General features: G+C 37.2%; 2 protein-coding genes across 4 annotated transcripts; one reads left to right on the plus strand and one right to left on the minus strand.

Moving 5' to 3' along the window:
* Positions 1–249: 249 nt before the first annotated feature.
* LOC127136026 (C-type lectin receptor-like tyrosine-protein kinase At1g52310) lies at positions 250–4,564 on the plus strand. Its single transcript, XM_051062633.1, has 5 exons — positions 250–462; positions 547–601; positions 1,806–2,237; positions 2,521–3,082; positions 3,690–4,564. Exons 1-5 carry the CDS (start codon positions 382–384, stop codon positions 4,213–4,215), a joined length of 1,656 nt encoding a protein of 551 aa, XP_050918590.1. The 5' UTR covers positions 250–381; the 3' UTR covers positions 4,216–4,564.
* A 6,807-nt stretch (positions 4,565–11,371) lies between these two features.
* LOC127136034 (uncharacterized) lies at positions 11,372–14,118 on the minus strand. 3 transcript variants are annotated; one of them, XM_051062643.1, is made up of 6 exons: positions 13,718–14,113; positions 12,577–12,670; positions 12,186–12,304; positions 12,024–12,107; positions 11,783–11,860; positions 11,372–11,646 (listed from the first exon to the last, which is right to left on the minus strand). In XM_051062643.1, the coding sequence occupies exons 1-6, from the start codon at positions 13,997–13,999 to the stop codon at positions 11,602–11,604; spliced, it is 702 nt and encodes a 233-aa protein (XP_050918600.1). In that variant the 5' UTR covers positions 14,000–14,113; the 3' UTR covers positions 11,372–11,601. The 3 variants fall into 3 exon arrangements, with proteins under 3 accessions (XP_050918600.1, XP_050918597.1, XP_050918604.1); XM_051062640.1 differs by having other exon boundaries at positions 12,024–12,304; positions 13,718–14,115; XM_051062647.1 differs by lacking the exons at positions 11,372–11,646; positions 11,783–11,860 and having other exon boundaries at positions 12,024–12,304; positions 12,577–12,675; positions 13,718–14,118.
* Positions 14,119–14,622: the final 504 nt, after the last annotated feature.

Raw genomic sequence — 14,622 nt, forward strand, 5'->3', positions numbered from 1 at the left:
TCATTTATAACTATTTGATTAGTCATCGTGAAGAAAAATCTTAGATTGCTACAACACATCATCCAATTTAAACGACTTATGTAAAAATAAATAAATCATTCGAGAGGCCAAATTAAAATTTATAAGATTAAATTAAAAGTTTTTATTTGTTTACTACAACCAAATTAAAGCGTTGATTTAACTTAATTATTCAAGAACATTTGCATAATTAAACCCATTTTATTTTGACTAAAAAAAGAAAGACAATTGAAAAAGATTGGACTTCTACAATTAATCTCAGTCACAGCAACACAAACACTTCTCACAGTTGAGAAATGAACAAGTCTCGTTCTCCTTTATTTCTCGCACCTTCTCGCTATACGATATTTTGAGGTTTTCTCCATGGAACTCAATCTCACGGTTCTGCAATTCCTTCTCCTTCTTCTACCGTTGTTTCTTCTTCCTGGAATCGCTTCCAATGCGGTGAGTTTTCTTCTTTCTTCATCTTTTAACCTTTTTTGTTTGAACACTTTTGGTAATTTAATGGCTTTGCTTGTGTGTTTGTAGAATCTTAATGAAACTTGTGGTTACTTCAATGGTTCACTCAATAGAGACACCAAAGGTATAATATCTAACTCATAACTTCAAATCTATGAACTTCAAATCTATGAAATTTATACAGAGTGTGTTAGCAATGTTTCTGATCTTGTGGTACTCTTTCAGTTTTAGAATTGTTATTTGCATATTGATTATTGAAAAGGAGAGTTACTATTCATGGAAATGTGATTGAAGATGAAAATGGATTAATATCTGAAATTATACATGAGTAGTTTATGTAGTTTGCTATAAATGAAGCTACTGTATACTCGATCGCGTACAATTTTGTCCGACGTGAAATTAGTAGTAGTTACTAACTGAATAACAAGATTTATAAGGAAGCTGTTATTAACCACTCAGTGTAGTCAATAGCGGCCATAGTGGCGTAGCGGACCCTAGATGACATTCTCTCCACTCCTCACCTTGTGCGGCCTTCCAGCGGCCCTCATCTGGAAACAACCACTAGGAAGCCAAATAGAACGAGGAACCAAGGTGCCACTAAAGATACAAACCATATAGGCAGAAGAGGAGGAGGATGGAGAACAAATGAAGTCTAGTAGTGAAGAGAGTGAGCATGATGATGAGGAAGGGCTTGTAAATAGTGATTCCATGTAAGGAATCACTTGCATTTGTATTAAATGCTTAGATGAGTTATTTTAGGCCTTGGAGGATAAAACTTAATTGCTTTATATTCGGTTTGAATATTTGGTAACAATGAGCTTCAATTATTAGTTGTGAACTTGTCTCTATTTTTTGAGTTCTTACATGTTTTTGGTATAAATTTCTAGTATTGCTTCTCTATACTACAACATAGCGGCCATATTGCTATCTACTATATTGATATAACGTTTTGGGGGACTGTCGCTGCGCTATGCTCTTCTATCCTCCTTTGACTAGGTAGTGACCACCAAGTTAAATTAAGAAGCCAAATAGTAAACTAACAAATTTATATAGAATCATCTAATTCTAACTGCCAGGCTAGATCTTCTGATGAGGTAGTGTCCAGAGCAGATGCATGCTCATGCTCATGCTCGCATCCAAATGACGTGTCTAAGAACTCCCTAATACATAATGCTTCTTAGTTTTTAATGTTTCCATAATAGAATGTGTTATCTTAATTATAATGCACTTTATCTGAAGGTGCTTCAAGTCACATTTTGATTATCAATTATCTGCATATTCATCCTTCAGTATCCAAGTATTATACATTTTCCCCTCTTCTTGTGCAGCACCATGCCCAAATGGTTGGGTTATGGACCCTAATAAGACCAAATGCTTTCTCCATGTTGGGAGGCCTCAATCTTGGAATGACTCAGAGACATGTTGTAATAAATATGGAGGACATTTAGCATCATTGTCATCGGTTCTGGAGCAGCATTTTGCTCAAAGTCTATGTGGCGAATCCATAAATAGTTGTTGGATTGGAGGAAGATTACTCAACAGCACTATATCAGGTTTTCAGTGGACTTGGTCGGATAATTCTCAATGGAACAAGTCCATATTTCCTTTGGCTAATGTTCCACTTAATTGTACTGGAACCGGACGATCATGCCTTAGGAACAGTACAGCTAATTTATGTGCCGTAATGACTAATAATTCCAAATCCCTCATGAGTGAGAGATGCGATAATCCTCACGCTTCTCTATGTATACTTGACTTAGGTATGCTTTTGTTTATATTACCAGTGGATTCTCATTTTACCTTCATTAGAAATTTAGTATGCATATTATCCAATTATTTAACCCATTCTTCCAAAAATGTTTGTCTTTTCTTTTTTATTCTTGTGCCTGCTATTTTTTTAAGTTTCTTTTCTTCTATTTTGACTATATTTGTGCATAATTTTTGTAATAACCATTGCCAGCTCAATCGTTTATTCTTCGCGTGCTGCTATTTCTTTCTCAGTTTCTTATCTTATATTTTGATAATTTTTTTTTTCCATCTCAGATATGAAATGTAATCATATGCACTGCCACAGGGATTACCTTGTAATCCTTGCAGTGGTGAGTGGCTTGATACTCTCAACAACACTAGCAGTTGTTGTCTGGCTTCTTGTATTTAAGCGAGGCAAAAAGAGAAGACGGTCTAGAAAACTATCTGATCCTGCCACTTCACTTCCATCATGGAAAGTCTATACGAAAGAGGAACTAAGGTCAATTACAAAAAATTTCAGTGAAGGAAACCGTCTTGCTGGGGATACCAAGACTGGTGGTACGTACAGTGGGGTCCAACCTGATGGCTCAAAGGTTGCTGTTAAGAGAATAAAGAGGTCAAGCTTTCAGAGGAAAAAAGAGTTCAATTCTGCAATTGGTAGGGTTGCCAGGCTTCGACATCCAAATCTGGTGGCTGTGATGGGGTGCTGCTATGATCACGGTGACCGCTATATTGTTTACGAGTTTGTAGCTAATGGTCCCTTAGATAAATGGCTACATCACATACCAAGGGGAGGTCGCAGCTTAGATTGGGCTATGAGGATGCAGATTGCAACTACGCTTGCTCAAGGAATAGCGTAAGTTCAAAATATACTAATTTTTTTTATAACTTTCTTCATGTTAATTTATACATCTTCTCTTGCCATTACACATGTTTTCAAACAATTAATAAAAGTTTTCTTATTATCTTATGAAAGTAAACTGTGTTTGGCATTTAGGTCATTATCCCTTCGACATTGCAGTTTGTATGCATTCTTTATAATTTCTACTACATGGCCATTGCCCACTTTGACTTATATGTAATACTGCAAATTACATAAGGGGACATTTAATTAATTACTTAATTCACACTTTCATTCATGATCTTTTTAGTAGGATCTTTTTTCTAGAGTACCATTGTCACTGATCTGATGGATTGTCATGCTTAGGATTTCTCTGTTGCTAAAATACATATGTTAAACCAACTGTCCTGTTCTTTGATTTTAATTTTACATCAGAGCAATGATCATCATTCTTCTGGCTTTTGCTATGGAAGTTAGGTATCACCCGTTAGCCAATTCAATTGTTATGATAGAGTCACATTAGTTATTTAGTTTGGCTGCTGTACATGGCCCACAATCTTGTCTGAAGGGTTGGAACGGCTCATGATCCTCTCATAAAATTAATTTTCTCCTGTTTCAACAGGTTTCTACATGACAAAGTTAAGCCACAAGTTGTTCACCGAGATATACGAGCTAGTAATGTGCTGCTGGACGAGGAGTTTGGAGCACATCTTATGGGTGTTGGCTTGTCCAAGTTTGTGCCATATGAAGTAATGCATGAGAGGACTGTGATGGCAGGTGGAACCTATGGATATCTTGCTCCGGAGTTCGTCTACAGAAACGAGCTTACAACAAAGAGTGATGTTTATAGTTTTGGTGTGCTACTACTTGAAATAGTAAGCGGACGTAGACCAGCACAGGCAGTTGATTCTGTGGGTTGGCAGAGTATATTCGAATGGGCTACACCTCTTGTTCAAGCTCACCGCTACCCTGAACTCTTGGATCCTTATATATCATCCTCGTCTACTAGTATCATCCCCGAGACTAGTGCTATCCAAAAGGTTGTTGACCTCGTTTATTCATGCACACAGCATGTCCCTTCTATGCGGCCTAGAATGTCGCATGTTGTTCATCAGCTGCAACAGTTTGCCCAGCCACCTGCGAAATAAAGCTAATTTAGTTTCTATGACTAAGGTTTTAAATTGCGGTATCAGGTCCTCACAATCCTCGATATTAAAAAATTAGAAACAAATTCGGCTGATACAGCTGCAACTGCGGTTGTAGAGGTCCCAAAAATATTAACTTTGCGGCTGCATACCTTAATTTAAAACCTTAGTTTGGACTTTTGAGGTTTTGTCTGTATAACTTAACTTCATACTTGAGAAAGTTTTTACTTAAATAGATTTGCTTAATTATTAGGCAGCAGTAGCTTGGATTAGAGTAGGTAAATTCTGTGAAACATACATGTATTGTAATTGTACAAGGTAACTATTAGTCTTGGTAAATTTTTTACTAGAATTTTGTGTGACCCTTTTGATACGGGTTCAGAGCCCCTTCAAACAAACCAAAGTTCTGCTATTGGGCCTAAAGAGGTTGGAGGCCCAGTGTTGAGAAAGAGTCGAAGGGCTAGAAAGCAATCCATTTGGATGCAAGACTTTGCCTAAGGGAAATTTTTACTGTGCTGCCGTCACTTTCTGTTTTCCTTTTTACCTTTCCTTTTAATTACGTACTAGAAGCTTCCACTTGTATTGGTCATGTAGCAGTTGTCCTGTGATCCAGAAATCTAGGGAATTTGTTAGAATGATTTCCTTTTCTTTATAACCATCTTTTACATGAATGAAAGGTAGCCAAAATTTTATCCCAAATTCACATTGGATTCTAACCTCTTTCTTCTTTTCTGGAGTTACTTTAACTCGAATAGAGCCGATAGGTTAATACCCTATCATTTTGGTGCTTTCATTCACCATGCCTCGCGGCGATCCTCCTGAAGTAACACCAGAAGATGTGTTAGCTCAGATGAAAGAAATGCAACTGGCTTTTGAACGGCAATATACAGTAATGACAACCGAAATTGCAACTCTCCGAGAGCAAGTCGTTAACCACAAACCTTCAGGTAGTGGTTCCGCCCCTCCCACTCCTGCTCCCAAAGCGGCCAAGGTACGATTGTCTCCGTTTGATGGTTCCAACCCCCTTGAGTGGATATTTCAAGCAGAACAGTATTTCGACCTCATGAACACGCCAAACAGTCAAAGGCTCGCCTTGGTTCCGTTCTTCATGCAAGGCTCAGCTCTTGGGTGGTTCAAATGGCTTCACTCCACTCAACAACTCTCGACGTGGTCGGCTTTCACTCGCGCGTTGGAGTTACGTTTTGGCCCTTCCTGTTATGTTAATCATCAAGCAGCATTGTTTAAGCTCCTTTCAAGTCGGCACAGTGATGGAGTACCAACTACAATTTGAGACGATTTCCAATCGGGTGTTGGGTCTTTCAGCTGAATCTTTGCTTAATTGTTTCATTTCAGGGTTACGTACCGACATTCAACGTGAGCTTGCAATTTTGCAACCTCACTCCATTACTCAAGCAATTGGGTTGGCGAAGTTGGTTGAGGCGAAAATTCTAGATTCCAAACCTTATGCAAGACCGCCACGAAGTGCAAGCTCTCCCTCGTTGCTTGGACCTGCAGGAAACCCTCCGCCGTCTTCTATACCTATTCGCCGGTTATCCCCTACTGAAATGCAAGAGCGGCGTAGCAGAGGGCTTTGTTTTAACTACGATGACAAGTTCAGCCCTGGTCACCGTTGTCACAAAAAGCAATTTCTCCTGCTTTTGGCGGAGGATGAGCCACCTCCAGAGCCATCAACTCTACTGCAGTTAGACTCTGCGTTGCTCGATCAGCAGGTTGAACCTGTTGCTATACCGGTGGTGGAGGAACTGAATCAGAGTGGTGAACACTTTCAGCTTTCCCAGGCGGCGCTATTAGGTCCACCTTCTCCAAAAACTCTGCGTGTGAATGGTCACATTAAGGAGTTGGGGGTTACAATTCTAATTGATTCAGGAAGCTCTCACAACATTATGCAACCCAGGATTGCTGAGTTTCTGGGCATTCCAGTTGTGGCACACACTCCCTTTTCGGTGATTGTGGGTAATGGAGATTCCATTCAATGTAATGGGTGTTGTCAAGACGTGCAGGTGAGAATTGCTGAACAAGATTTCCACATCTCATTCTTTATATTGCCTATTCATGGAGCAGACCTTGTCTTAGGAGTTCAATGGTTACAAACTTTGGGTTCTTTTCTGTCTGACTATTCGATTCCGTCCATCCAATTTACCTATAACAACAAACCGACCACCCTCACCGGCTCTACTTCCATGACCCCTACTGCGGCATCTTATGCTCAGTTTTGTAGGTTTATGTTCACCCAGGCCATTGACTCTATCCATTCACTTCACCTTACTTCCTTTGATAAACCTGATTCCAACACCACAACCAAAACAGAGCACCTAGTCAACAATAACATTGACCCTGCCATTAAAGACTTACTTCACCAGTATGCCACCATCTTTGACACCCCTCAAGGCCTTCCCCCAGATAGACACCAAAACCATCATATACATCTAAACCCAAACACTCACCCTGTCAATATAAAACCGTATCGTTACCCGCAATTCCAAAAAGAAATTATGACAAATATGATCCATGACATGCTCCATGAGGGAATTATTAAACCAAGTACCAGCCCCTTTTCTTCTCCGGTTTTATTAGTCAAAAAGAAAGATGGCACGTGGCGATTTTGTGTAGATTATCGTGCATTAAATGTTGTTACGGTTAAGGACCGTTTTCCTATTCCCACGGTTGATGAACTTCTTGATGAACTCCATGGCTCCTTGGTTTTTTCTAAGTTGGACTTGCGTTCGGGGTATCACCAAATACTCCTTGCACCGGAAGACACTTTTAAAACAGCTTTTCGGACCGTGGACGGACACTTCGAGTTCTTAGTGATGCCGTTTGGACTTACCAATGCTCCTTCAACTTTTCAGGCTACAATGAACAAGGTGTTTCGACCATTTCTACGCAAGAGTGTGCTTGTTTTTTTTTGACGACATACTGGTTTATAGCAAGGATTGGAAGTCCCATTTGCAGCATCTCCATCAGGTGTTAGAAATTTTGGTCGAACTCAAACTGTTTGCTAAATTCTCCAAATGTGAGTTCGGAGTTAATCAGATTGGTTATCTTGGGCATATTATTTCGGCCGATGGAGTGGCAGCTGACCCAGAGAAACTACAGGCTATAGCAGCATGGCCCATGCCTACTTCAGTTACAGCCCTTCGCGGTTTTCTTGGATTGACAGGTTATTACCGCCGTTTTGTTCGAGGTTATGCAGCCCTTACTAGTTCCTTAACAGACCTTTTGAAGTCCAAAGGTTTCATTTGGAATGAGCAAGCTTTAGAGGCATTCCAAGCACTTAAGGATGCTATGATCCAGTTGCCTACCTTGGCTTTACCCAGTTTCGAACTTCCGTTTGATGTCACCATAGATGCTTCGGGTATCGCCATTGGAGCAGTGTTGTCTCAAGCTACTAACCCTCTTGCATTCTTTAGTAAGAAGTTGTGCACACAAATGAAATCAGCATCTGCTTACGAGCGTGAGATGTTTGCGATCACGTCGGCTGTGAAGAAATGGCGCCATTACTTACTTGGTCGTCATTTCCGCATCTATACGGATCAAAAGAGTTTACGGGGCATGTTCTTACAAACAGTCCAAATGTCGGCGCAACAGAAATGGCTCACCAAATTATTGGGTTTTGATTATGAAATACTTTATACTCCAGGGTGCAGTAATGTAGTAGCAGATGCACTGTCCCGAATTCCAGAACCTATAGTGTCAGTATACACTAGTCTGTCAGCAAGTCAACCACTGTTGTTGACACAATTGGTTGATTTTTATGCAAATACCCAGATTGGGCTGGAATTATTGTCTAAATTGAGTAGCTCCAGTAGCACATCCATTCACTTTACAGTGCAACATGGTCTTCTCTATTTCAAGGGACGTTTATTCATTCCTTTCGAAGTCAAATTGCGCTCTCAATTGCTACATGAGGCACATGCTTCTGCTGTAGGAGGTCATTCCGGGGTCAAAGCGACGATGGCACGTTTGGCAGCCATTTATTATTGGCCCCAAATGATTAAGGATGTCAAGTGTTATGTGCAGAACTGTGCAACCTGTCAACAGTACAAGACATCGACGCAGAAACCAGGCGGACTGCTGAACCCCTTACTCATTCCGGGTCAGATTTGGGAAGACATTAACATGGATTTCATAACTCATTTACCTCCGGTGCAAGGAAAAACAATTGTGTGGGTTGTGGTAGATCGGTTATCCAAGTACGCGCACTTCATAGCACTACCTGCTGCTTTCTCCGCATCTATGCTTGCTGCTGTATTTTTAGCTGAAGTTAAAAGCTTCATGGTATGCCAAAGACTATTGTGAGTGACCGAGACAAGGTTTTTATGAGCAAATTTTGGCATGAATTATTTCGTTTACATGGTACCACCTTAGCTTTTAGCAGTTCCTACCATCCCCAAACAGAAGTAACCAACCGCACTTTGGAGACTTATTTGCGTTGCTTGACTGGGGATACACCAAAACAGTGGTTGGTTTACCTGCCGTTGGCAGAGTATTGGTACAACACCACTCACCACACTGCCATTAAAATGACCCCGTTTGAATCCGTTTATGGTCGCTCTCCCCCTCCATCCGTTCCTACATCACAGGGTCCACGGTGGTTGCATCTCTTGATGAAACCTTGGCAAGACGACACCAGATGCTACAGCTCATTAAGGAGAACTTGACGTTGGCACATATGCGTATGCGTAATCAGGCCAATGCTCATCGACAAGATCGTTCTTTTGAAGTTGGTACTTGGGTTTGGCTTCGTCTCCAACCATACCGACAAATCTCAGTTCGGGGAAGAGCCTCACCTAAACTTTCAAAGCGTTATTTTGGTCCATTTCAAATTCTACAGTGCCTTGGCTCGGTTGCGTATGAGTTGGCATTACCAGACACGACTCGCATTCACCCAGTTTTTCATGTTTCCAAGCTCAAAAAATATTACGGAAACCCGCCTTTGATCACTCCTTCTCTGGACCCATCTGTCATAGGCACCCGGGTTGCCCTCCAACCTGCCCAGGTTCTTGAAGCTCGCGAGCTGCAAACACCTACGGGAATGTGCAAACAGTTATTGATTCATTGGGTAGGATTACCTGCCGTTGAAGCCACTTGGGAAGAGATCAATATGCTCAAGGAAACTTATCCGAATTTCAATCTTGAGGACAAGGTTGTCGTGGAAGAACAGAGTAATGATACGGGTTCAGAGCCCCTTTCAAACCAAAGTTCTGCTATTGGGCCTAAAGAGATTGGAGGCCCAGTGTTGAGAAAGAGTCGAAGGGCTAGAAAGCAACCCATTTGGATGCAAGACTTTGCCTGAGGGAAATTTTTATTGTGCTGCCGTCACTTTCTGTTTTCCTTTTTACCTTTCCTTTTAATTACGTACTAGAAGCTTCCACTTGTATTGATCATGTAGCAGCTGCCTTGTGATCCGGAAATCTAGGGAATTTGTTAGAATGATTTCCTTTTCTTTATAACCATCTTTTACATGAATGAAAGGGAGCCAAAATTTTATCCCAATTTCACATTGGATTCTAACCTCTTTCTTCTTTTCTGGAGTTGCTCTAACTCGAATAGAGCCGATAGGTTAATACCCTATCACCTTTTGCCATATGTAGCAAAATTATATAAAGGACATAAGAAAAAGGGAAACATTTGTTCTTTGTATGCTATTGAAGCAGCTTATTGTCCTGGTTGGTCACGCTGGCCATAAGCTGTCTTTTCTTAATCTACATAAGAACAGGTTGATAATGGGCTTACAAATGCTACTTTTATTTTGCATGATTTTTATGCTACTATTTTTTAGAGAAAGGAGAGGGCACATGATGGCAAATTTACAAACAGTATGAGCTTCAAATAATCAATTTCTTCGTAAATCTCAGGCTGATAACATACTAGAACGGAGTGGTATAGAATTGATTTTGAAGTGATTTTGACAGTAGAGATATAGAATTGATTTTGAAGTGATTATGAGATGTTTGGTTTTTCGAAAGAAGAATTGATTTTATCTCAAGAATTGATTTTACAAGAAGATAGAATTTATAACTTCTGAATTTAAACTTGATTTTTATACTGAAATTTGTTATTCAATTTACGTTTATATAAAAATGTATTCAAACATAAATCAATTCTGCTAAACTCAATTATATTAAAATTAACATAAATCAATTCTGCTAAATTCAATTATATTAAAATTAATATAAATCAATTCTGCTAAATTCAATTATGTTAAAATTAATTCTATTAAACTTAATTCTTTCAAAATCAATTATATCTTCCGCCGAGGCAGACTTGGTTTTAGCGACTTTGAATTTTCGAGACTCCGTAACTTTAACTCTCGAAATCAATCACTTTCACCACAAATAATTTATTTTAATTATTCTTTCATATCTCAAATAAAATTACAAAGTTACCGTAAAAGTAAAATCACTTGAATATCTCCATTATTTTTCGGACTTTTTATATTATACATATATATTTATACATTTATTTTAGGTTTAGTCCTTATATTATTATTTTTTATTCATTGAAAAAAGTCTTTGATCTTCATTTTTTAATCAATTTACCGCAAGTTTTTCACGTGTTTGGCTTATATATACATAAACCCAATATTAGAATAACCAAAACTTAAGAAAAAAAATTCAATAATTTTAGGACTAAATTAAACATTTTTTTTAGAATGTGAACTAAAAACAGAAAAAGAGAACACTATTGAATGTATTGTATATAAGGACTAAAAGGATATTAAAACCAAATCTTTTTATTTTGCTCCGTCTCATGGACAAATCTCAATTCCCTCCTCACTAATAGGATCATGATTGTTTTAGCTTTAAAATAGTTTTTTTTTTAATTTTTAAAAATGATTGTTATAATTTTTTTTAAAATATTAAAAAATAATAATTTGTTTTGTATAAAATGAAAGATTAATTTTAACTATAATATAAATATACATGATTGAGTATTAAAACAAGATTTTTTCAAAAAATATATATCAAAAATAATTTTTATAAAAAACTAATTGGAATAGTTTTAAGTTTAAGTGATTTTTAAAATTTTAATATCTAAAAACTATTATAATATAAAATAATAAAATATTTAAAATAATATTTTAAAAATAATTATTTAACTCAAATTTTCATATGTCATACTATAAAAAAAACCATTTAAAAAAACTGAAATTAATTGATCCTAGAACTTTATTTAGGCCAAGAGTCAGGAGACGAATAACTATATTAAAGAAACTGCCAGCACTAACACCAAATTAAGATTACATTCATGGCATTATAGGCATGTTCAAGCAGCATTACAATATTTTCATTAAAAAAACAAAACTTGATTGAACCCTAAAAGACACAAACTAACAATGACTAGCTAGCTATGTTGCATGGGATATCAACTTGTTTGAGATTGTTGCTCCTCAAATAATGTCTGCATTCGCTGAAATGTACATAAAATCCTCTCAGTAAATGAAAAGAAAAACATATCTCAAACCAACATGTCCCTAAACTTTCTGTTTCTCCTCATTCTAAAAATTGGAAAATAACAATAACTATATGATGCGTTTAATTTATACCTTGACAGAGCTTCCAACTTCCTCTAGTTTTTGCAGTAGCAGCAGCTCCCTAGAATGAGTCGAATCGTATCTCAAAGACTACAATGACAGAAAACAAGGTTAAATCCGAAGATAAAGACCGTAAGTAACCACAACCAGCATGAACAATAGGACTTAAAAATATAATCAACAACTTTGATTATTGCCCTCTTAGAAGCTAAAGATACCAACAAAATAGAGGAAAAGTTTGAATAGTTTCTACCATCCAATGCGAAGAATCTTCTAATGTAGACGATTGTCTTGAAACTATCTCATTTCTTATGTTTGATAGACGCATCATGACAGCCTGAAAACATTTCAAAGTGAAAGAAGAAATAAAAGAAACGTGCGCACAAACACACAATTTGATGAGACAGTAAAATACCTTCCTGAAATCGTTAGGATTTGCAATGCCGAGGATTTTAACATCGTCGCTGGGTGGCCTTCTAACTCCAACATTTTCAATTCTAACAGAGTATACACCAAACAGAGATTGCAAGTACCCTGTGAACAGATATCATTAATCAGATACTAGAAATCAAAACCACGTCAAAGCGAGTACCTTGCGAACATATATAGTTAATGAGATACTAGAAATTATGGTTTTCTATTGTGGTCTGAAACCTCAATTGTAACCGCAACATAAAGAATTTAGAGGTCTCTGCAATGGCATCACAACTGCAAATAAGAGAGCAGTTACCTCATTTTCCTGCATTTTAAGTACCCAACGAACCGATAACTAATCAGACTCTAGGAGAAAGCAGAAAATAGTGCACCTTGTTCAACCACGATATCAGCCACGGAATGCAGTAGAACATGCTTCTCTTTATGCAGCACCCCAAAACATGGAAACGGTACCGGCCTTGTGACCTGAGCTAGATAAAACACATAACTACATTACATGTCAAGAGATCCATACAAACTATTAGAGTTTGACCTGACTCATTCTTACAAAACCGACTTGTAAAATGAGGGGTGTCACTATATAAACAAAAGCAAAGATCATACATTCACAAGCTATCAAAATAGTACAAACTTTGTCTAAAGTGAACGGTTTAGCATAAAATATAAAATGTAGTTATCTTTTGATATAAACTTGATATTCTTGCGTGCAACTACGAAGACTAATCTCTCAAGTAGGTAGAACCACGTCAGCTACAAAGTAACAAAGTTCTCCATTAAAAGTTTCAATTTTGCTTCATTCTCGAGTCTCAAATCAAACTCAAGACCACCAATTAAACTTGAAACACACTATTATTAGCTTATCCAACCCCGCTCTTGATACAAAATGCAGTTACTAGTTTTGATCAGAAGTGATTTTAAAAAATGTTTTTTTTAGTGAAAACAATTGGAGTAAATTCACAGTTTGTTATATGTCATGGTTTTAAATTGCGGTCCAAAATCATAATTGCGGCGCAATATTGCTGATGCGGTAGTCTCCGCAATCATAATTGCGGCGTAGTATTGTTGATGCGGTAGTCTCCACAACAACATCAAACTGCAATTGCAGTGTGATTTGAAATCACGCATCCTTCCACATTAAGAACCGCATCAGACAACCTCGCCCAAGTTTCTTAAATATTTTTGTCAAAACTCAAAATTTAGAAACCCAAAACTCAATTTACATCTGAAAAATCTTAACAATAAGTGTTTTTCAACCGGGTATTTCAAACTCTTCTCAATCAAAATTCACGCTGCAACAACTGCATTGTGCATCGCAGCATCTGCAATGACCACAATGGCAACATCCTCAACCGCAATTTAAACCATGATACATATTAATGTATTTTATCACAATCTCAACAAATTTCCAACAACAACAATTCATATAACTTGTAACAACACTTTCTCAAATTCACTCCAATATCATTTCCAATAAAAATTAAATCACAAATTAGAAAGTGAAGAAAAGATTACCTTATAAACAATGGCATTTGGAGTAAGGTAAAGGCTTCTAGAACGAATATCCTTTCTAAGTATAAACCTTCTGATCGGTATATAAAGCAACATGAGTAACCCAATTCCCCAAGCTAATATCAGTAACAATGAGTAAAGTACCCACTGTACCGTTTGGTACTTGACGAAATTCTCCTCCATTTCTTTAAACGATGCTTCATATAACACTGATTCTTCTTCGTTTCCGTCATTGTCTTCCAATAAACTCTTCTCTAAGCTTTCTATTTCCACAACTTCCTCCATTGTTTTCGTAAATGCTACAACTGTTTTCTTTTCTTGGTAGTTGCTGCTACCATTCAACGGATTTCAACTAAACAAACAAAAAGTTAAAACAGACGGTTTTCTACGGATTTTGCTACGTCAGGCTTCTGAATTTATTTTCGCACTCTCTCTTTACTCAATACACCACCTTTCTTTTTTTCTTTATTTATTATTATTATTTTTTTAATATAAATTTAGTTTTATTTTAATCATTAAAGCGGAGAAATAAGCTATAATGGAGTGTGTTCTATGTCTTTCGAAAAATTAAAAATATTAAGGTTTGAAGGTGTATCTTCGAATGCATCTAAATTATTTTATTAAAATTTAGTTCGGATATATATGTTTAGAAATTTTTAGAGTGAATATAAAGATGTATCTTCTTAAAATCCATTGAATTCATCTTAAACTATTGGAAGCGTGTTTATTGCACATGACATGAGATATTTCAGAGATTCGTCTTAGAAAATCTCCTGAATGTATTATAGCAGCAATATTGTCCTAACTTTGATATTTTTTTTAAGTCAATTTATATTTTAGGTCATTTTAGGACAATTTTTGGTCATTTAAGAGTGTCATAAATTGATTCATACATAATTTGTTATGAA

Source organism: Lathyrus oleraceus, chromosome 1 (genome assembly GCF_024323335.1).
Source record: "Lathyrus oleraceus cultivar Zhongwan6 chromosome 1, CAAS_Psat_ZW6_1.0, whole genome shotgun sequence".
NCBI lineage: Eukaryota > Viridiplantae > Streptophyta > Magnoliopsida > Fabales > Fabaceae > Lathyrus > Lathyrus oleraceus.